At 44.5% G+C, this 23,503-nt stretch overlaps 1 protein-coding gene across 1 annotated transcript in view; it reads right to left on the bottom strand.

Annotated features, from left to right (window-relative positions):
* Positions 1-2,998: 2,998 nt before the first annotated feature.
* The window catches only part of LOC144382848 (spermatogenesis-associated protein 31D1-like), a 182,635-nt gene continuing 162,130 nt past the window's right edge, over positions 2,999-23,503 (bottom strand). The window contains 4 exon segments of the mRNA XM_078078932.1: positions 2,999-6,870; positions 6,873-7,611; positions 8,134-8,179; positions 18,694-18,882. Coding sequence (XP_077935058.1) covers positions 4,592-6,870; positions 6,873-7,338 — 2,745 coding nt within the window. The 5' untranslated portion in view covers positions 7,339-7,611; positions 8,134-8,179; positions 18,694-18,882 and the 3' untranslated portion in view covers positions 2,999-4,591.

Below are 23,503 nucleotides of genomic sequence, written 5' to 3'. Positions count from 1 at the left end.
GGGCTTTTGCACTTTAATCATAGTGTAAAAGATGGGATGGATGTAACACACCTGCCAAATGATAATAGTGCAAGTTGGGTGAGGGATATGTGGGAAGTTATATTGTTCGATCTGCTCTTGTACATGTTCAAATATTTCTGTAGTAAAAAGCGTTAAAAAAAAAAAAAGATGTTGGGTGCCTCAGAAGGACAGGAAGAGGGGCAGAAGGAGACGTGGAAAGGGTAGATCAGTCCATCGAGACTAGAATTTAGCTATCTCTCAATGAAGATACTTCAAAAAGTATGTTTCCTTTGAGATTGGGAAGGAAACCTCTTTCCATGTAACAGGAAGAGGAAAAAGAGGAATAGGAAAATACTTTTTGGAAGGTTTTTGTTTTGTTTTGTTTTGTTTTTTGTTTTGTGAAAAGCTCCCACGTCACGGCTATGAACTGTGGTCCAACACATCTGCTGGGCAAGTGAAGATGGCCTAAGTTTGAGGAAAGTGAAGGAAGTTTAAAATAGATCTGAGGGGCACCTGGGCGGCTCAGTCAGTTAAGCGGCTGCCTTCAGCTCAGGTCATGATCCCAGGGTCCTGGGATCGAGCCCCATGTGGGGCTCCCTACTCAGCAGGGAGTCTTCTTCTCCCTCTCCCACTGCCACTTCCCCTGCTAGTGCTTGTGCTGTCTCTCAAATAAAATTTTACATAAAATAGAATAGATCTGAGTAACAGGAGAGAATGTACTAAGGAAATAGTGACCTAACTCCATTTATTTTGTTCATGTTAGTAAGCCTGGGATAAGTATTTGTGGAATCAGTGAATGATTTCCAGGTAGTGCTGGGGCTGAATTTCTTGTGGCCTCAGTACTCTCAATTGTGAGTAGACTCAATTGTGAGGCGTGAGATTTAATCCAACAGTAATCAGTTACTTACAGAAAGGCATTTCTAGAAAAGGCAGAGAGACAACATTTTGCCAGACAGGAAGGATTGAAGGGGATTAGATGGGGCCCACTTGTACTGGAGCCTGTTTTTGTTTTTTTTTTAATGGAATAGTTGATGCAATATCATTAGTTTCAGGTATACAACTCGATACTATGCTGTGCTCACCACAACTACAGCTACCATCTGTCACCAGATAACACTATTACAATACCATGGACTCTACTTCTTATGCTGTACTGGAGCTTTTTACATGTTGGTTACCTGATAAGCCATCAGTTCTACCGGAGAGTGAGGAAAGGAAGACAAGGCCTTGGTAGATAGGCGAGAAGTGGAAAATGAATGACGTGGAGTTGAAAAATAAACAGGGGACATATAAACTAGAAGGATGGGGGGATGAGGCAAAAGGACAGAATGTCAGACTATACTATTCCTGATGTCAAAAATATTCCCAGTAATAAGCTCTACAGAGGAGTGGTAACTGCACTGGATTGGCCATAAAGGACCCTAAAATGAGATGATGTAGGAACTGGCAGGCTGTGTTATTGGCTGGTTTATCCACATAGATGTTAGAGCCTCCAGTACCTCCTCACTTCTTCAGGTTCCCTGCCGTTGGCCCCATCCCACCTGTTGTCCCTCTCAGGGCCTCCACAGCATCAAAATCTGCATTCTTTCTGTGACCCTAACGTTCAGATACTGTATGGTCAATGATAACCCTGGACGAGAAGGTACAAGTGTGGTAGTGAAAGAGGTCGTAGACATCTGGTTTTTTGTTTTAGCACTGAACAGTCATGAGTCTGCCCAGAAGACTACCTCAGGTGCTCTCTAGGACACTCACCCCATTTTTGAGTCCCAGTCTCAAGTGGAGTTGCCTTCCCTCCAAAACCCTATTGTAAGTGTGCGTACGTGTGCAGTCGTGGCTGAAAAAAAGCATTCCATGGAGTTCCATGATAAGCCCCCAAATATCTGTACCCTGGTACGCAGTCGAGAACTCACCGCTGGTTCATAAGTTGCACATCTTCTGGAGAAGATCTACCATGGCTCCACTAAGGCCATGCATATGAGAGGTGGCACCTCCATCCTATCCATACTGAAAGCAATATCTTACATATTGCCATCAAGCATGGATGGAAGGAAGGCACCAAGATCGCCAAAGGGGATGCCATGCCCGACAGCCTGCAGATATTGTTTGAGTACTCAAGGAACAGCCCCATGCCTTTTTGGTATAAGGCATCAGTAGGCTGTGCCGTGCTCCAATCGGCCTCAAAGTGGTGGTGCCTGGATCAGACTGAGGAAGGAGGGGAGCAGGACAGGGTCAAGATAAGGGGATGAGTAGACATAAGCCTTTGTTCCACCAGCAAGGTCACTCTTTCAACTTTTCATTTCTTCAAAGGTGTCTTACCCTGGAAGGTGGTAGCTGCCTGGTCAACGTTCCTGCCACTAACAGCTAAGTGATGCTTTTGTTCTGCATTTGTTCTGCACAAAATGTCATCAGTCGGGCAGCCTGAAGAAATGCCCAGGGAAGGGGAGCGCTTCCAGTGGGAAACCTCACTGTCAAGTTTAACGTGACTCACATGACAGATTCTTAAGCAGCATCTATGCTGTTCTTCGACCCTACCCCAACCAGCCCAAGATCAACTGGGACAACACCCTCCCCCAAACACTCCCATTCAGAGTTCACCCACCTGTGGGATCCTCTGATCACTGACTTCTACATAATGATTAAGCTACTGTGTAGTAACAGTGAAGTAAAAACAGTGGCTTAATCATTATTTTCTGAAAACTATACCTGTGTTTGATCCTAGAACACTTGCTCTAAAGGGTATAAGACATTCAATGAGGGCAAAGGTGTGAGCTACTATACATTTTCAGTAAGGCTAAGCTAAAGGGCAGGAGACAGAGCCCATCTCCTCAAACTTCATCAGGAAATGGGCTTTGGGGGCCTTGGGGGGCACATGATATCTATTTCTCAAGAGCTCTGGGAGACTGGTCACCTTTTAGAAGCCAAAGGAAGCAATCAGTAACAGCTGAACTGAGTTACCTGAAACCCATGCCCCCAGTACAGTACACAGAACACACATTGCTATTATTAGAGAAATATTTATTGGAGAGAATCAATATGCTTCACAAGGGATTATTTTGGGGTGGGAAATATCCCCCCCTGGAAATTCTGGAGAAGGGTTTGCTGTCTAAATAGTAGAGGCAGATCTCTGAACACAGTGCCTTCAGCAGTGGTGAGAGTGGCCGGAGGCCCCTGGCCAGCTTGATGCCTGCAGGTGGCGTGTGGGTGGGGTGCAGGCTCCCTGTGGGGCGTGGATAGGGGATACTTGTTATGCAGTCGCTGCTCCTTAAATGCCACAGCTTTCTGGGGCTGTCTGTCCTTGTCTCTGATCTGTCTAATACTTCCAGTATGGCCTTGGCCAGCAAAGACAGCTTGTTGGTGGCAGGACTTGGTATTTTTCACCTTACAGGAGGGAGCCCTGTAGTTGAAAGGATACCCCTGGACAGGCTGTGCCTGGGCCTGCACTTGTGCTTCCTGCTGAGTTTTCCCATACTTGGTTGGGAAGGGAATGGGCTGTTGAGGGCAGGTGCTATCTATTGCATGCCAACGCCCCAGTTTCTCCTCTAGGAACTTCCCAACGTCTGTCCTGATTTTCTGAGCTTTGGTTGTCCCAGTAAAGGCAGTTCTACCTTTAAGTAGGCCTCTGCTTTCCACAGATGATAGAGGGCTGCCCTTCCCCTGGGAGTCTTCTTGTCTCTTGCATTTTATCCCTGGATTAAGCCATTGCAAAAAATGTTCATTTTTTTTTCTGAAAAGGCTTTCAGAAGGAGGCTGACCCTTCTGGGAAAGGCTTTCAGGAGGCAGCTGACCCTTCTGTGACAGGGTCTGGGAAGGCTTGCTTCCCAGCTTTTCCTTCAATAGCACGTCCTGAGTAGGGAACCTCTTCTTCAATGCCACATCCTCAGTAGGGAAACTGTTCCTTTTAAGTTGGGATGTCCCCAGTCCTGCATCCCCTCCCCCAAGCTCTTGTGCCTTGGAGCCCAGAGGGCTCATGGTCACCGCAGCTGGTGGGAGATTCTTTTTCTGGCACTTCCTTAAGACATGCTTAGGGACCCAAGGCTCCTGCTGTTGTTCCATACTAATTCCTGTGTCCTCTGGATGGACATGCAGCACCTGAGAAGCTCCCATGTCCCCACTGGAGACACCCTGGGCATGAGTCAGTGAGGCCTTGGAAGTCAAACTATCTGAGGCAGGGGGCAGGCCAGTGCGTTGGGCTTGGGCCTGGCTACGCTCTCTGTTTTCCAGTTTAAACTTTAACTCATACAACAGTTGTTCTTTAAGGTTTGAGGATTTAGGATCTTGGGGAATTGATGGGTTTGGTGGGGGGCTTTTAATGGGGATGGTAGTTTTGACTTTATTATCATTCACCTTTATGATTTGGGAGCTTACTGGCTTGCTGGCTGTCAAGATATTAGATTGTGATTGATGAGCATCAAGTTGCTTGGCCCTGAATATCTCCCTGGACACTGTGGGCACGACGACAGGTTCTAGATTCTTCTTTTTGCCCTGTTGCGTTCCTCCTCTACCTCTAGAATTTGCACTCTTATCCTTTGGCTCATGTCTGGCCCCAGCTTGCCTTGCAGGCAGCTTTGGGGGCCATCTGTTGCCTCTGGTGTCATGTTTGACAGGTGTTAAGAGTCTGTGTGCCATCCTTAATCTTCTGAACATCGTCTACAAACTCATGTTTGATATCAGAGGGTGATTGCCTCGGAATTCTCTGTTCTTCCTTGCCCACAATTGAGGCGGCAGGGAGAGGATGATCCAGGATGGGGGCTGAATTTGCTGTTCCCACTTTGTCTCCATGGAGAGATTTAGAGCTGCCTCTAAGGGAGTTGAAGCCCCCAGGTTTGGAATTTACCTCAGAAATCAGGTTGGTTGAGGAGGAAAAGCTAGAATGGGATGTGTCTTTTATCAGTTTAAAGAGCTCTATGGATTCAAGGACCCTGGGGGGAAGGCCCCACATCATCCTCATACGAAACCTTTTAATATGGGCTTCCAGCATCTGTTGTGCACTAGATTTAATAAAGGGAAGCTCCTGGAAGGTATTCAGGGAGTAGTCCTGAACCTCTGTTGGTGGCAAACTTCTCTGTTTTATTTCAGTGTGGGAGTTCTCAGAAAGAAGCGATGTCTGCTTCATACTATGCCATGAATTATGCACAGTCCCGGGGAGCTGACCCTCATTGATTTCCTCAAACTTTTTGCTCAAATGTATTTTCAAGACATTTTCAAGTTGTCTCTGACCTAAAGTCTCCACAGACACTGTTGAGTTTTTCTCTGATGGGCTCCTAAGTTCTTTTTCAAAATCATACCCCATATCATTACCTGAAGAGCTCTCTGGGTCACTCAGCAGATAATCTTTTGGGCCATTCTCTGGGTTGTGTCCCTGATCCTTCTCCAGGTCACCGTTGTCCTTCTCCAGGTCATCGTCCTCCAGCTGAATCATTTCTGAGTCCCCCTCAGAGCTTTCAGATTCGCTCAATTTACTCTCACTCTTAGAGATCCTTGTGCGTCCACAATAGTGCTGCAAGTTAGGTGTCTCTGAAAAAATACTTGGACTCATCAGTGATAGAGACTTATAGATCCTGCGGGACAGGCCCCACCGGTGTTGGATGAGCCTCTTTCGAAGGTGACGCTCTAGTTTTGTTCGAAGCTCATCAGGGAGAGGAAACTGCCCAGGAAGGATAGAGATTGCAACACGGGCCTGGGAGGCCCGGTGATTAAGAGAAGGGTTAGGAGCTGAAGGACAGAAGTCCTCCTGGGATCTTTGGACAACAGCGGGTAAACCCCACACAGTTTCCTGTTCCTTCTGCAACACGTTCCATTCCAGATGTTGCATTTCAGTTGACAGGAGAGACTCTGATTCCTTCTCAGGTCTGTGAAAACGCACTCCACAGACCTTAATCTGGGTTAGAGGACCAGATGGCAGGATTGGGAGTGGGGACTGAAAGTGGGTCTGGGGCTGGGCCTGAGGGATAGGTAGGCGCTGGGGTTGGGGCTGGTTCTCAGGCAAGCACAGAGGAAGAGGATGGGGAACTACTGGGGGTTCCTGCTCTGTGGAGGCATTCGAGATTCTGTTAAAAATAAAGATGGAGGAACAATTATCCAAGACACGGGCAGCAGAGAACAAGGACTCACTATGCAGAGTTGGGAGACCCCAGAAGAGCTGGATAGGGGTTTGCTGTAAATGGCCCTCCTTTAAGGTGGTTGTAGGATATGGGGGCTGCCGATGCACATGCAGCTCCTTTGATTGGTTTTTGCCGCTCCACAAAGGAAGGGAGACTGCCAAGTCATGTTTATCAGCAATTGTTTGTTTTGGAACAGAACCCTTTTTCATTTCCTTCCACATCCAGAAGTCACTCCTCTTTTGGACTTGTTTCTCAAGGAGTGCCAGGACCTCAGGGCTGAGAAGTGAGAGGTTAGCAGGCTCCACAAGCTTGGCTGCAGGGTCTCCCCTGGAAGAAGCCTCTGAAGAATGGAGGGCCAGCAACTCTTGATGGACATTATATGGAGTCAAGGTTGAAGGGAAGAAGTCTTTGGCATGAGTTTGCCATGAAGGGAAGTCTAAAATTGACAATCTGGAGGCATTAATGCCTGTGATTGTCGGGACATAAGTAGGCAACCCACCAGAGCTATCTGGAGATGAGATCTCTGGAACAGGCTTCACTGAGATGGAAATCGATTTAGATTGAGTCATAGTTAAACTGCAGTCTGGTGGTGGTGAAACAGACAGGGTTGATGGTGCATTATGACAAGCAAAGATGGGATTCACCATCTGGGACAACTCCGGTAAGGGGTTGACATCTTGGGAAAGGGTAGAGTCCAGAGAGAAGATGGTATTTAGAGACAAAGTGGCCTCTGGATGGACAACAGGATCCACTGTCTGAGCATCATTTGTGGGATTGGAGGAAAGGCAAGGGACTGGGGTGGGAAATTGTCCTTTGGGAATTCGGAATCCAAGGGAGGAAAAGACTCTGGTGGCAAAGAATCACCCGGTGGTGAGGGTGGAAAAAAGTCAGCCAAGGGGGTCACTGGGTTAGGTGAGAAGATGGAGGCAGGTGGTGGGGAAGGCTCAGGCAGAGAAGCTGATATTAGGTCTCCTGGAGGGACTGCTGAGGAGTCAGGGGAGAGAGTGAACGATGAGGAAGTCACAGGGGCTGTGGAAGCCAAGGGAGTAGCATCTTCCAGGGCCTGCGGGAACAGCAGCCGATTGATCTCAGCAGTTGTGCTATTACACACCTCACAGGAGGGGTCTGGACATAGCAGTTGACGAAAGTAGGTGGTATCATGATGCCGGCCTAGGGGGCTGCAGGAGACAGGAGGTACAAAGCTGCAGCCAGGACCAGAACAAGGGGAGGAGGACATGCTGGCCTGGCAAGAGGGAGGGGCCACCTGAAGCCTGCTGACCCCTCCCAATGCCCCACCTTTATGACTTCACAATGTACTCAGGAGCCTTCACCCCAATACCTGTTCCTATGGCTATCCCCTCCCATGGCTATAGCAGGCTGCACTGAATCCTACAATTGCATAAAACGTACTCTAAGAGGGATCAGGATAAAAGGGGAAAGACTGGTCACCTTCTTAAAACAGAGATCAGCTTCCAGGCTTCCTCCACTTCTCTCTGGGAGCATCTGTAGTCTGGGAAACCGGGAGAATGGGATATATGTTGTGAAAGTAGAAACATAGGTATTAATACAGGAGTCCCCTTCTGGGACACCCATGGGATATTAAGACTCTGAAAGCCCCTGGTTAGTATTCTTGCTTCATGGATAAAGTACTTTCATGTAAATTATCTCATGTGATACTCAGACCACCTCTGTGAAGCACAGAGATCAGTGGTTACCTCAGGGAAGGGTCCTGAGTATCCATGATGTCACAAGTCTTTCACAAATTCAGGAGACAGAAGTTCTGACTCTTGACATCTCACACAGCCACCTTCTGGGCGACACCCACTGCCCAGATCCATCACTGCTTCATGCTCAGGAAGAGTCAGAGCAGTGAATCTAAGGGTCTCAGGTTCTGACTGCTCTGAGGCCTCTGTTTTCTAAGAGGGATTGTGTCTAGCAGCTGACCTCCTCAGAGATCATGGGCCTGAGCCCTCATGGAAGGGACAGGAAGGGTCACCCTTGGAGAGCTCAGGTAGAATAGGCAGAACCTTACCTTTCAGAGTCCCACCTTTCCTCCTCCTCTTGGCTCTGCCCTGACGCTAGAACAAAAATAAAAGAATGAGGGGTTGGGACTCATCCCTCACTCTTAGAATGGAGACATTCTTTATCCAAGAATAGTACGACTTTATTTCAATTAATAGAACTTTGTGTTCCTTGCTTTTATCGATTTTTAAAGGTGATAAAATGTTTTCAATATTTCTTCAAAAAATTTAAAGGAGGATTTTATCTGGGAGGTCCACACTTGAGAGTCTCAGTCAGAAGTCCTTTGTTCAATGAGGACATAGAAAATGAAGTCTGGGCGCGCCTGGGTAGCACAGTCAGTTAGGCGTCGGCCTTCGGCTCAGGTCATGATCTCAAGGGTCCTGGGATCGAGTCCCATGTCAGGCTCCCTGCTCAGCGAGTCTGCTTGTCCCTCTCCCACTGCCTCTCCCCCTGCCTATGCTCTCTCTTGGGACGCCTGGGTGGCTCAGTCGGTTAAGCATCTGCCTTCGGCTCAGGTCATGCTCCCAGGGTCCTGGGATCGAACCCCACATTGGGCTCCCTGCTCAGCGGGGAGTCTGCTTCTCCCTCTCCCTCAGCCCCTCCCCCTGGCTTGTGCTCTCTCTCACACTCTCTAATAAATAAAATCTTAAAGGAAAAAAAAGAAAGAAAGAATATGAACTCCAACAGTCACATCTGTGCTCCCTCAGGTAGGACCCTGTATCCTAGGACATAGTTCAGACCCCAGTCTCTTCCCAGAGGCTCAGCACCATTCTCCTGATCAGCCCAACATGAAGGCTTGATCGAGTGATGCCTGACATGGGAATGTGACTTACGATCAAATGCTGGGAAATGTTCTCGTACAGATTCCATACTCTCTAAATAAGGACTACAGAATCCCTGTGTTTGGGATTTTACCCAAGACCTGCCACCACATCCAGACAGCCTGTGAGTTTGAAGTAGAAACCTTAGTCCTTCCTTAACCCTTAGCCCTTCCAGACCTCTTGTCCTAGAGAAGCGAATGTCTCTTCTCTTAGACTTCCCATTTTAGGTGTTTCTCTGACCCTACCAAACTCATTTTAAATTTTGGGATTAGGAGCTCAGTCAAGTTAAGCATCTGCCGTCAGCTCAGGTCATGATTCCAGGGTCCTGGGGATCAAGCCCCACATCAGGCTCTGTGCTCCACAGGGAGCCTTCTTCTCCCTCTCCCTCTGCTCCTTCTTCCCAACTTGGGCTCTGTCTTATTTATCAAATATATAAATAAAATCTTTAAAGTAAATAAGATTTGGGATTAGAAATGGAAACCATAATAATCTGTGTTGAGGGCTCCTTACCTTTTGGGTGGGTTTGGTTTTCCAAGTTGGAAATGGAAGCATCAGGTAGCACAGGAACAGAAGAAGCAATCCCAACCCACACAGGAAGGTGAAGTTGGGGTCCGTCTCCAACCATGTTGAGCTGAAGCTCAGACATGGTTCAGTATAGGTATTCAGAACTGAGAGCACATTCCAGTTTTTGAACTCCATTGTCTGAATCGCAAGCTGCCTGTAGGCAACTGAGCTCTTAAGTGTGCAGACGCTGAATATATATCCTCCCCAAACTTACATCACAGAACACTTAGGGTCACAAAGGGTTTTGGGGCGTGGGGGGGAATTGAAGAGGGTGTGTCCACAACCCGTCCCCCACCCACTAGCCCAGAAGACCCCTCCACCCCTCCTAGGTCCTTCAGGTCTCTCTGCCCTACCCTGCCATCCTATTTCCTATACCTATATTCCTATATGCTACCTTAATGAAATTTTCTGCTTGTTCCATCTATAGCGCGTATATTACCTGGGTCCCCCTTTACTGTCTGGAGACCTTGACTTGGGTCTTACCAGTTCCACTGCCTTGAAAGTTTGCAAAACTACCTGGAATTTTTGCTTGTACCCTGACATTTACACTCAGGATCACATATGTCCTCAAATCCATCTTTCCTATAGAATGTGTTTGCCTGGGGCACCTGGGTGGCTCAGTCGGTTAAGTGTCTGCCTTCGGCTCAGGTCATGATCCCAGGGTCCAGGGATGGAGCCCCACATCGGGCTCCCTGCTCAGCGGGGAGCCTGCTTCTCCCTCTCCCTCTGCCTGCAGCCCCCCTGCTTGTGCTCTCTCTGTCAAATAAATAAAATCTTTTTAAAAAATGTTTTTGCCTCACATGAGCCCAGATATAGACCTTAAAGTTCTTTCACACTTATTTAGTTTTGTGCATGTTGCGTAGCACATTTCACTTTTTGTTTTATTCAGCCTTTAGTATCTTCAGTCAGAGAGGCTGACTCAATCAAAATCAATAATGCATTATTCAATATTCCCAAAACTAAAATCAGTAAAAAATAAATGTAAATAATTAAACCTTCAAATGGTCTTCGAGGTAAGTCTGTAGCACTTACTTTCCTGAAGTTAATGAAGCTAAACTGCATAAAAAGTTTGGGGGCATGCTACACACACACACACACACACACACACACACACACACACCCTTTGACAAAACAATCCAGTGTTTTTCGAATTGAAGAATAAAGTGTTTTCTCCTTTTATTTCACTCTTCCATAAAATTTTGACCCCAGTTCTTACTCTACCTAAAATACAGACTATCTGTGTTCTGTACATCAGTTCCCTACGAGGTGTACAAACCTCTTCTCAGGGAGTTGCGGCACTGTAACAGAAGTACCATAGACTGGGTGGTTTAAACAACACATATTTTTTTCATAGTTCTGGAGGATAAGAAGTCCAAGATCAAGGCACAGAGGAGATTCAGTGTCTGTTGAGCCCTACTTCTTGGCTCACAGGCAGGTCCCTACAACCTCATGTGGCAGAAAAAGTGGGTGAGAGGTTTCTGGGTTCTCTTTTCTAAGGGTGCTAATCTCATTTATGAGAGCCCCACCCTCATGACCTAATCACCTCCCAAAGTCCCCATCTCCTCATACCATCACACTGGGATTAGGATTTCAACATATGAATTTGGGGAGGAGCACAAACAGTTCATAAACTCCCCAAAGGCCGGGATAGGTTACAGTGCGCTAAGCCAATGATCCCCTCAGGCCTCTGGTGGCCGAGGGTAGTCTTGAAGAGCCTCATCTGATTGCCCTTGTGGGCCTTGTATATCTTTCCCTGAGAGTGCCTTGCCATGAAAAAGGGTTGAGAAGCCCCACCCTATATAATCATCCCCATATATGTTTCAACCTGTGACATTTTTCCAGGCTCCTTTTGTCAGGTTTAAATAATCCCAATATTTCCCTCCACTCTTTCTACGTCTTCTTTTCTAAACTCTTTATCTTCATGACAGCTCTCCTCTGAATGGCCTCCTAACTCCTCATGTCTTTCTTAAACTGTGATGCCCTTTATTTGACACCCCTGGCCTAGCACTGTTAACTCATCGTCTGTGAAAGGGTAGGACAGCCTTCACCCTGGCCCAGCAGAGTCTCCTTTCAATTATGCAGGAACAGGTAACCTGCCCGGAAGATCAAATCTGCCAAGAGCACCACTTCCTCCTCATCCTGACATGCAGTCCCAGCCACATTTTCCTTTAATATTTTCTTTTGGAAGCCAAGAGACACAAACATCTGTAAGTCCTGGTCTCTGTCCTTAAGGGCCTCATGGTGCTGTTCTAGGGAAAAGCCCTCTGCAGGCCGAGAGTTACACGTGTACACAGGACAGGTGTCCTGCTGCATTTGTGAATTGCCAGGTGATCTCTGGAACACAGGAGCAAAGTGACAGGTACTATGGGTCGCAAATGCTCAAACACATCATGCCCCTTAGAAAAGGCAACTCTGCATGTCCAACCTCTCCAATTTTCTGATACAAATTAATGATTCTTTGAGAAGATAGTCAAAGAACGTCTTTTCTCTTTTAAAAGGGCACATGTTGACTAGATATCCTTAGGCACATTTATGTGCCTTGAATTAAAAGTTTTTTCAGAACCTGGTAGAAGTTCCTTCAAAATTTAAAGGAACAAGATATTAAAGGTATATATATATAATCTCACCAAAAATAACCTCCACTGGTTCACAGCACTTATCTTCTCTACACTAAAATCAAGTGTAAATGATTTGCTAATTTTTAAAGAAGTTTACTGGGAGCAACCTCACAATCACCCCATGATGTGAGCAGGACAGGTATTATAGTGTCCCTATTATGAAAGAACAAAACTGAAGCTCGGAGAGGGTAAGTGACTTCTCTAGATCACTCAGTTGTAAGTAGAAGAGCACTGACAATGAAATCCCCAATGTTCTCAACACCTCTATTTTAAACAATAAGTGATTTCTTAAAAAGTCACCCTAGTCCTAAAATTAAAGCAGCTGTGTGGCTAAAAATACCCACTTTGTCCATTAAATGCTGGCAAGTTTGTGAAGAAAAGTTAAGTTCTTTTTGTTATTCTGTCACCCCTTTAGGTACCTTTTCCTTTTCACGCTTGGCACCAATGTCTTTACAGGTTTTCTCTACTGCCCTCTGAAAACCTGCTTTCAAGAGCCATATTACGTATGACTCTCAGTAAGGTGTAAGTGAATAACAAAAGTTTAAAATGCCATCCTTCTCAGGAATACATCTCACACAATCTACATACATCTAACCCCTAAGCCTTATAATAAAGCTTTCACATGAGCAACTCAGGCAGCCATCCGGAGGAGGCAGAGATGGCTTTTGGTGGAGTGAGATCTTTTCACAACCCCAGCTGACCTGTGTCACCACCTAAGTCTGGTCCTGGATTTTATACTGCACTTGGTCGTACTGTCTCCAAGGAGGAGTATTTTCCAAAAGCTCTAGTAGAATAATACTCTTCTATTTGAAGAGACTCCATATAGGTAAGTCTAGATACGCCATTGGTTTAAGATTCTCCTATGTCCTCCATTTTCTAGGGACAGTCCTCAATGCTCTCTCATTCCCATCCTCATCACTGTCCCTGGGATAAGCCACATGGGGACAGCTATTTTCAGGATAACAAAAGACCTGAAGAACAGATTCTGGGGCAAAAATCCTTTTAAACTATATTGAAAACAGTAGCGAGCTGTAAGATGTCTCTCATTCATTCACACACCAAACTTACTGAGCTCTACTGTGTAGTATTTCTAGTAGAAATAACAAAACAAGGTATTGCCTCAGCCCCTGAGCAGGTCATAGTTTAGTGAGACCTGCAAACAACTATAATAAAGTGATATGAACTGTAAAGGAAGTAGGAACAAGAACACAATGAAAACACAGATTAAGGAGTAATTAATTCTTCTGCCAGGAAGCAGAAGAGAGAAGGGTCAGGGAAAAATTTATAGCTGGTGCCAACTGAGATGAGCTTTGTGAGGTATTCAGGACTCCTTCCTCTTCCTCTCCCTCTTCTCCTTCCTTCTCCTCCTCCTCTTCTTCTTTCTGTAGACTTTATTTTTTAGAGTAGTTTTAGATTCACAGCAAAACTAGGCAGAAAGTACAGAGTTCCCATATGTCCCTCTGCCTCCCTACCACACACGCAACCTCTCCCACTCTCAATATCCAGAACCAGCATGGGGCATTTATTACAGTCTGTGGACCTACAATGACACACATCATTCTCACTCATAGTCATAGTTTACATTAGAGTTCACTCTTGGCGTTTTAATTCTATGGGTTTGAACAAACATATAATGACATGTATCCTCCATTATAGTATCATACAGTGTAGTTTCACTACCCTGAAAATCCTCCATGCTCTGCCTGTTTATCCCATCCTGCCCCATCATCCCTGGCAACCACTGATCCTTTTACTGTCTTCAGAGTTTTTTTCCAGAATGTCATCTAGTTGGAATCCTACAGTGTGTAGCCTTTTTCAGAGTTGCTTCTTTCACTTCATGATATGCATTTAAGGCTCATCCATGTCTTCTCATGACTTAATGGCTCATTCCTTTTTAGCGCTGGATAATATCCATTGTCTGGATGTACCACAGTTGATTTATCCATTCACCTATTGAAGGACATCTTGGCTGCTTCCCAGTTTTGGCAACTATGAATAACGCTCCTATACGTTTTCTTTTTTTTAGACCACTTTATTGAGACTTAATTCACATACCATAGAATTCACCCATTAAAAGTGTGCAATTCAGTGGCTTTTAGTGTATTCACAGTGTTGTGCATTCATCACCACAATCAACTTTAGGACATTTTCATTATTCTAAAAAGAAACTCTTCCCCATAGGCTTCATTCACCCTTCAGTCCTCTCATTCCTCCTGCCCCCACCCTAGGTTACCACTAATCTACTTTGTCTACTGACTTGTCAATTCTGGATGTTTCATATGAGTGGAATCATACAATATATGGCCTTTTGTATCTGCCTTCCTTCACTTAGCATACTGTTTCAGGGTTCGTCCATGTTGTAACATGTATCGATACTTCCTTGTTTTTATGGCAACTCATATTCCCTTATATAGATACACCATGTTGTATTTATACATTGATCAGTTGAATATTTGGCTTGTTTCTACTCTTTGGCTTTTATGAATAAATCTGCTATTTCTGTACATGCTTTGGTGTGGATGTATGTTTTCATCTCTTGCTTATTCATTTTTATAGTAACTAAAGTCATACTTTGTCTAAGCATGTTGCTTTCTGAGATTTGCTTAGTAAAACCGTATTAGATTCCCTACGAAATGAGATCTCTGGGGTCTCAATGCAACTTTTATCAAATGTCTGGGTGCATCAATTTGCCCTCCTGCCAACACTTGCAAAATTAGCCCTTGAATCAGCAGGAATGATGGTGATGCGTAATGTTTCAGAATAATGAACACCTTATGTTCTCAAGGTTCTATTCTTAGAAAGTCAGAAAAGGGTGTGGGAAGAGTAAGTGCGATCCAGCCAGAGGGAACACGAGCGAACCTAGAACATATATAAAAATACACGTCTGGTCACGCTAAAGCACGGTAGGTGCCTGAGGATGAGAGTAGCAAAAAATTGGGCTGAAAAAGTAGAAGGGGAATCAACGGTGGAAGCCTTTGAGTGACAGTTTAAGGAAACTTGAACTTTGTACTGAGGGCAGTGGGAAGCTTCATAACCAGGAGAATGGCATACTCTGTTTCAGAAAGATGACTGGCAAAAGAGAAACTAGTTGAGAGTTCATGAAGAAATATGCCAGTTAATCACTGTATCACATAAGACCCCCCTGCAGATGAGAGCAAACCAGATGAATTCTGGCTTGCTTAATTTTAATTTATTGGCTTATATTTCTCTGCAATATAGGAGTAGATCCGGGTTCTGACTCACTATCCCTTGGTTCTGCTTTCTCAGTGTTGACACATTCCCAAGCCGCTTCTCTTGTGGTCCCATGATGGCATCCAGCCAGGAAAAAACAGAGAATTGTTGCCCCAGTGTTCTCAACTAAAGTCCCAATATTCAGGTGAATGGCACCAGCTCAGGTCATAAGAACACTCCTGAGATAATTACTGGGAACTGGAGAATACTATTGGCCTGGTCTTAGCCAGTGCTACTCAAAGTGTGGTCCATGGACCAGCACTTGTTTCCACATGCTTGTTACCACCTGCAACAAGGGTAGACATTGAGGATGATAGACACTTCTATTACAATCTGACAGAGTAATTGAGTCTAATAATTAAAACCGAGGCTTGTATTTTGTTTGTCTTTGTTTTTTGTGTCATTTTTTTCAGTGATTCATTTGCACTGCGTTTTGTGCAAGTATCGGCCCACGGTGGATGGGGGAGTGGGAGAGGAAGCAAACTGGTCCTTCACCACAGAAAGTCTGAGAAACTAATGTATATGCTCCACTGTGGAGTCTGGGAGTGAGTCAGCGTTCTGGAAGCACACTGGGAGACTTTGGGAAGATCTTTCCCTCGTGCCATGAGAGGGGGCAAAAATAAATGTCCACTATAATCGTGAGACTTAATTTGGAGAAGGAGAAGGAAGGATACTGCCAGACTTACTTCAGCTCTTTCATTTTCTCATGCTTTCTTCCACATTGACCTGCCCTCATTCAGAGTCCCTAGTAAGAATTTACTCTGCATAAGCTCTGGATATGACCATTTTTATAGGCTAAACATTACATACACATTCACCTACCCTCCCCATTGGAACTTTGATGACTAGAATCAAAGCATTTGAATGGCTCTCCTAACCCATTAAGAGAAAAACAACTTTGAGCAAGACTAGCACAAGGTAATTACTAAGCTGAGCCGAATTCCTTTGCCATGCTCTTGGCACGGAGGTATGGAAACTCCAGAGCCCTATAAGAGGTCTAAAGGAAAAAAAAAATGTTCAAGACAAATTTCAGCGATCTCAGTTTCCCATTAAAAATACATTTTAGAAAACTGTTTTAGGTTAACTTGCTAGGGCAGTTGTATGGCAAGAAAAAGTGTGCAGCAATTTGGCAAATTGCAGCTTTCATTTCTCTTTTAAAATAAAATGGAAACAATAAAAACACAATTAAAAATAAAATTAAAAAAACATAATCTGAAAGAGAATTTTGATTCTTTCTCTAATTAAAGCTCTGCAATTAAAGTTTTGCTGGAGAGCAAGCCGTGTTCTTCATCTCCCTGTCCACAAAGGGCTAATACAGGTCCAGCATTTGAGATGTCTGCTACACTTAGAGCAGGAAATGGCTTTGGAGAACCTTCTAGTCTGGCTTTCTCATTTTACAAATTGGAAACTGAGGTCATGGCAGGTTTACTTCTTCTCTCCTTAGTCCTCTCTTTCATTCGTGTGTGTGCATGTGTGTATGTGAGTGTATGGATGTATGTGTATTTTCTCTCAGAAGGCTTGGAAACTTGGAGTCTGCACAGTGTTAACATAATTCAGACACTCAATATGGGACTTCTATCTTTCCAGGGTCCTAACTCACCTTCTAGTATGAAGGTGGGGGGTTCAGTAAGAACCAAATTTTATCCTGTGCTGCCTCAAAATGTGCAATTCTTGCCTAAGTGAACTTTACAAACATTAGGAAGTTTTTTGGTGAAAATCTAATGGAAATCTAGTGCATGCCTTCCTACCATCTGCAATAAAATAAACTGAATGTAATGTTCCTTCATGACCCAAGCTTAGTCTAATAAAAAGTTGTGGTAGTCCAGAGGAGCAGGTGTATTCCAGGATATAGACACAGAGGCACACTGGCCCCAGAAGCTACCATCATTTAAAAAAAAAAAAAAAAAAAAATCCATCACTTAGAATTTAGTGGATTACTTCTTTTTCATATAAATGTAGTGGTTGTTTATCAACTACATACACAGTGCAAAACCGACCTATGACAGAATGACCTTTAGCAGGGCACAGGACTACCCTTAAGGGTTAATGCAGTTTAGGTCAGCCCTGGGGGGTGGGGGGTGAGGGAGGGAACCGTAAGGAGGAAATGGAACAGAACTCAGGTCTGGCGGGTACTTAATATGTGCCCCAAACTTTCACTCATTTCATTTCTTAACTATCCTGTGAGGGAAGAAATATTTTTCTCATTTTACAGATAACAGAACTGAGGCCCCGAAAGACTAAATAACTTGCCCCGGTCCACAGAGCAAAAAGCTAAAAAGTGAGGCTATGACCCAAGCTTGCTGTGGTTCCAGGCCTGCATCTTCCCTCCACACCATGCTGTCCGAGACAACAGAGTCCCTGGGCCTTGGTCCTTGATGCTTCTCCGTTATCATCCCAACGGTTATGTTCTGTGATAGAACAAACCAGCATAAAACTTCCTGACTTAAAACAATGGCCATTTTATTTGCTCACAATTCTGTAATCTGGGCTGGGCTCAGCCAGGTGACTCTTCTGTTGACCTTGCCAATGGTCACTCTATGGATTCATCCAGCTGTCGGTCAGCAGGGGCCTGGGCTTGGCTGGGCACTGAATAGCTGGGCTTTTCTCCCATGGCCTCTCCACAAAGTGCCAGCAGAGTAACAGAATCCTTATAAGGCAGATCAGGGCTCAGAGCCCAGAAGCAGAACTTCTTAAGTCTTCCCATATAGACACAAGAAGGCGTACAGCATCACTCCACCATTTCTAGTCAGTCAGAATGAGTCACGGGCCCTATTCCAGTTCAAAGAGCGAGGACTACACAAGGGCAAATACAGGGAGATGTGATCACTGGGGGACAGCAGTGTAACGGGTCACCACCAACACTAAAGTTTCCTGTGTTTTCTGTTCCTTATACTCTTATGTCCAGTTTTTCTCTCTTCTCCTGTAAGTTTCTCCACTTTTTCCTACCAGTTCTCGGTTTCCCTGCATTGTAACTGGCCTTCCTTAGTCCGCTGCAGAGGATTCCTTTCCTTCACATCCGGGAACTGACTGATCACATCATGTCAACTCTGTCCTCCGGACTGCCGTAGGATTCAAGATTGCAACATCAGCTCCTGCTATAATTTCCAGCCCGATCACCTGCCCCGCAAATTTTGAACTTGCCAACTTCCTCACTCACAAGAGCCGACTCCTTAAAAAAATGCCCACCCTTACCCCTTTGTGTGTGTGTGTGTGTGTGTGCATCTCCTATCCTATTGGTTCTTTTTCTCTGGAGAACCCTAATACCCTTACCAGCCTTCGGGAGCACCGACTTTCCAAATCGCATTCAAATGTCTTGGCCTAGATGCCCATGCTTACCTCAATCTAGCTCTTCCTTCTGATTCCATGTTCATTTCATGTGACTTCCCAGTGTGTACTCCGCGTTACTCCAGCTGGTCACCTCACATCTTTATCTGTGCTCCGCATTCTGCCGAGAATGCCTCGCTTTGCCTGCCAGTCCTTCCCTGTTCCTGCCTTTGGGGCCTGGATACATTTCCACATGAGGAGCTGAGGAAGAAATAAAAGGCGGAATGAGATCCTCGCACCTAGACATATGCAAAACCAGCTTTGGCAAGGAAGGTTTCATCTCGTGTGCCAATTCTGACCAATTGGTGGCAGTTACTTGGAACGTTTTAGGAAGGATTCGGAGGCTGTGTCTGTCAGAAAGCATGCGGGGATCTATTAGTGATGTCTGACAGTAGAAGGGCCAGGGTGGTAATAAACTTCCTACGTAACTGCCACCTCTGGCTTGGTTATTAAAGGAAACTGGCCAAGAGTATTTTCCTGGGCCCTTTCCAATTGCCTATCCAAACAAGGTATTAGATCTATAAATTTTTTTTACAAAAACTAATCTACATTTACATATGTAGAGAAAGTCAACAAGAGCATTGAAACAAAGGAAGGAGTACAGAGAACAGGCTACATTTGCCTCCCAAACATCTCCTTTTCCACAGAGTACCAAATGTTAAGACAGAATATGCCTGCTGGGGCGAGTGCTTTTGGGAATACAAACAACCCAAGATGTCAGTTTAGCACTTCCTTGACCATGCTGCCCAGCACCTGGACACTGGGACCTCCTCATAAATGCCTTTGCCCCAGTTCTCTTGCGGCAGCAGAAGTTGCATTGGTCCCTCCCCCACATCCCTGCCTTCCCACCCCTGAACTGCTGAAATGAGAACAGGAGCAACCCTGTTCAGCACACCAAGGTCAGAGTAATTGATACAGATCTTCCTGAAAGTCAAACCAAAACTGTCCTAGTAGAAAATCACACTACGCCTGGTTTTCAGTGGCTCTTTCCCATAGTCTTTAAGGTTGGGGTGGGGGGAGCATGATTATTTGTGCAGCTGCTTTAGGTTACTTTCATTCATTCTGGACTTGAGCACTTCTTTCCAACAGGACAGTGTGATAGGCACTAAAGATACAAAGAGAAATCGTATTTGGTCTCTGCTTTCAGGGAGCTCCTAGCATAATTGATAGTCAAAGAATATTCAGAAACATTATCTTAGACCAAGGTCAGCAAACTTTTTCTGTCAGATAATAAATGTTTTCAGCACTGCAGGTCATGTGTTCTCTGTTGCAACTGCTCAACTGTGCTCAGTTGTAATACAAAAACAGTCATAGACAGTACTTAAATAGATCGTCATGGCTATGTTCCAATAAAAATTTGTCTACAGAAAAAGGCTGCTGGCCAGATTTGGCCTTTAGTTTGCTAATCACTGCCTCAGACTTATTGGGCAAATTAGGACCTGAGATGAACATCTCTCAAAGGAAAAGGTAAAAAAAAAAAAAAAAAAAAAAAAAGTGGCTCCGCTTTTGGTTAGTGTGGTTGCTTGAGTAATCAGAACCTTATTCCTTGATGGTGATTTTTAAAATTTTATTAAATTAAAACTCCAAATCAGATCTATGGCATCTCCTGTGAATATGTGAGGAAATAAAGCAGTTACATTTAATAACAGAATGACTTTATTCACTTAAAAATATTTAAGGAGGGGAAGACGAACCACGACAGACTGGACTCTGAGAAACAAACTGAGGGTTCTAGAGGGCAGGGGGGTGGGGGGATGGGTTAGCCTGGTAATGGGTATTAAAGAGGGCATGTATTGAATGGAGCACTGGGTGTTATATGCAAACAATGAATCATGGAACACTACATCAAAAACTAATGATGTAATGTATGCTGATTAACGTAACATAATAAATGAAGGTTTTCCCTTGATGGCAAGCAAACACACACACACACACAGCCCACCATGCCGATTCCAAGGCACCCTGAGTCGGTATGTCAGGAACAGAGGATAATATAACAGGAAAGAAAGCTGCAAAATTTAAAAAAAATTTTAAAGAAAGAAAGAAACCATGCTCACACAATTTGTATAATATACCTAACTCATAAACACACAAAAGGAGAGTTGCCCAGAAAGTGAGGAAAAAGCAGGGGGAGACTCCCAGATGCTAACAACAGGGGAAGCTCTTCCCACCCCTGGGACTGCCTGGAGGGAGAAGGGGGGTGCAAGTGGGGGGCTGTCCTCAAGGAAGACAAAGATTTGCTGCAGGTACACATGACAGCCACCAGAGGGCGAGGGAGCGCAGGGCAGGGAAGTGCAGGGCAATAACTTGGAGAAGGACCAGCACACTTGGGTCTATACAATCTAAAGTGTGTGTGTGTGTGTTACTGCATTAATTCATATCCGTTTATTTATTTAGTACAGGCAGATCTCAGAGATCGTGCAGATTTAGTTCCAGGCCACCAGAATAATGCAAATGCCACCATAAAGCAAACAATTCAATAATTAATATTTTTCTGGAAGTCATTTTTTTCTGGTTTCCCAGTGCACACAAAAGTTATGTTTATTACACTACACTGTCATCTAGTAAGTGTACAATAGCATTATCTCTAAAAAAATAAAAATTAAACCATGTTGAATTAAAAAATATGTTCTTGCTAATAAATGCTAACCGTCGTCTGAGCTTTTAGCATGTTGTAATCTTTTAGCTGATGGAAGGGTCTTGCTTCAGTATTTGCTGACTGATCAGGGTGGTGGTTGATAGAAAGCTGTGGCAATTTCTTAAAAGAAGACAACTACGAAGGTTGCCGCCTCAGCTGACCCTTCTTGTCACAAAAGACTTCTCTGTATCGGGCAGCGCTGTGGAGGGATGTGAAGAAATTGGAGCGCTGTTGGGTGGGAATGTGAAACAGCATAGCTGCTGTGGAAAACGGTGTGGAGGCTCCTCCAAAAATTAAAAAGAGAGATACCATATGATCCGGTAATCCCACTTCTGCATATGTATCGCCCAAAACTGAAATCAGGATCTGAAAGGGGTACCTGCACTTCGAGTTTCATAGAGCACTATTCTTAGTAGCCCACGAGAAAAAGCCATCCAAATGTCCACCAACGGATGGATGGATGGGCTCAGAGAATATGGTATGAATGAGTAAAGAAAACGTAACATTATTCTGAAAAGAGAAGGAAATTCGGTCACACGCTACAATATGGATGAACCTTAAGGATAGTATCCTATGTAAAATAAGCCAGTCTTACACACACACACACACACACACACACACACACCAGATATTGTCTGATGCCTCTTATATGAGATCTCTAAAGTTGGTGAAAAATAAAATAAAAAATAAAGCAGTCCAACTCCTACAAACAGAAAGTGGACCCGTGGCTGCCACGGGCTGAGGAGTGAAAGGAATGGGTAGTTATTGCCTGGGTGTAGAGTTTCAGATTTGCAAGTTTGAAATTTCTAGCAATCTCTTGCTCAACTATGTGAATTTAGTTAATAATACAAAACTACCAAACTTAAAAAGAATTAAAAGCGTAGATTTCATGTCATGTGTTTTTTACCACAATTTGAAAAAAAAAAAGAAAAGGAAATGTGAGTTTTGGGATTTGAGTGGTGGGGACTTAGACTTGAGCTCTGTCTCCGACCAATGACTTCACCTCTCTACATTTCGGTTGAAGGAGTTGATCTAAATAATTTTTAATGGTTCTACCCAGTTTTAAAATCTAATTGCTTTATAATTATAAAGAGAATATCTTAGCCATTGACTCTAAGACAAAGTCCTTTATAGTACAAAATGTTGACCTCCTTATCTTCCAAAAAATCCCTCCACTACACCTTGTCAATCGTATCAGACAGACAATCAATTCACATTGGAAGCTCAGTGATCAGCATCTCACTAAAGTAATTCATGCTGAAAACAACATGATAATAACTTGAAAAAGGACAATGTTTTTACCTCAAGCCGAAGGAGGACCAAATTTTAAATATTCATATTATGCTCATTATATTTTTGATGACTTATCTTTACTGGATGTGTGTGAGAAAGATGAGAGCAAAGGTCATTAGAAGAAAGAAAATTATCTCTGAAATGACCCTGATATCAGGTGAAGATCATCTGAATGCAGGAAGTACTAGAGGGATGGAAAGGAAGGAGCAGAATTACGACAGGTTGAGGATGGAACTTGGTGGGTATTAGACAGCAAAGGATCAGAGGATTTTCTAAGGTTTCAGTCTGGAGGGATGGGGGTAACAATGAAACAAGCAATGTTTGTAGAAAGGAAGGTGCCTATGTCGAAACACACAGGAGAGAGATTGGGTCCTGGGATGAAGAGGCATCCTGGGGAGACTGCATGGGTACTTCTACATAGTGTTTGAAGAGAGACAAGAGCAGCAAGGCCTGGACCGATCCTTGGGGCACAGCGGCAGTTAAGCCAAAATCCTCACACTTGCAGCAGGTGTCTTCGGTGTTACAGAGTGTAATGAATAAGAAAGCTTATGAACGAGGAAGAAGAGGCCCTGGCAGGGGTGTAAACAGGGAGGAGGAAGTAACCAAGACAGAGAAATGAAGCCAAAGGGGCCAAGGGTGAGACAAAAGAGCGCCCTGCAGCAGAAGTCAGAGGAAGGGGCTGGTGGGGAGGTGTTGGTTAGTGTATCTTTGCTGCCAGAAACGTATAGGAAGGAGGACATCCAAAGTGAGAAAATTCCTGAAAAGGCAGGAAGGGAAAGATTTCCAGGCTCAGACGAGAGAATCAAATTTGGAAATCGAGGCGGGAACGGTGGAAGGATGAGTGTAGAAAGAAAGGTTATTTGCTGGAATGTATGGCCACAAGCCACAGCA

The sequence above is a fragment of the Halichoerus grypus genome, chromosome 8, assembly GCF_964656455.1.
Source record: "Halichoerus grypus chromosome 8, mHalGry1.hap1.1, whole genome shotgun sequence".
Lineage (NCBI taxonomy): Eukaryota > Metazoa > Chordata > Mammalia > Carnivora > Phocidae > Halichoerus > Halichoerus grypus.
This window is presented reverse-complemented; position numbering and strand designations above follow the sequence as displayed.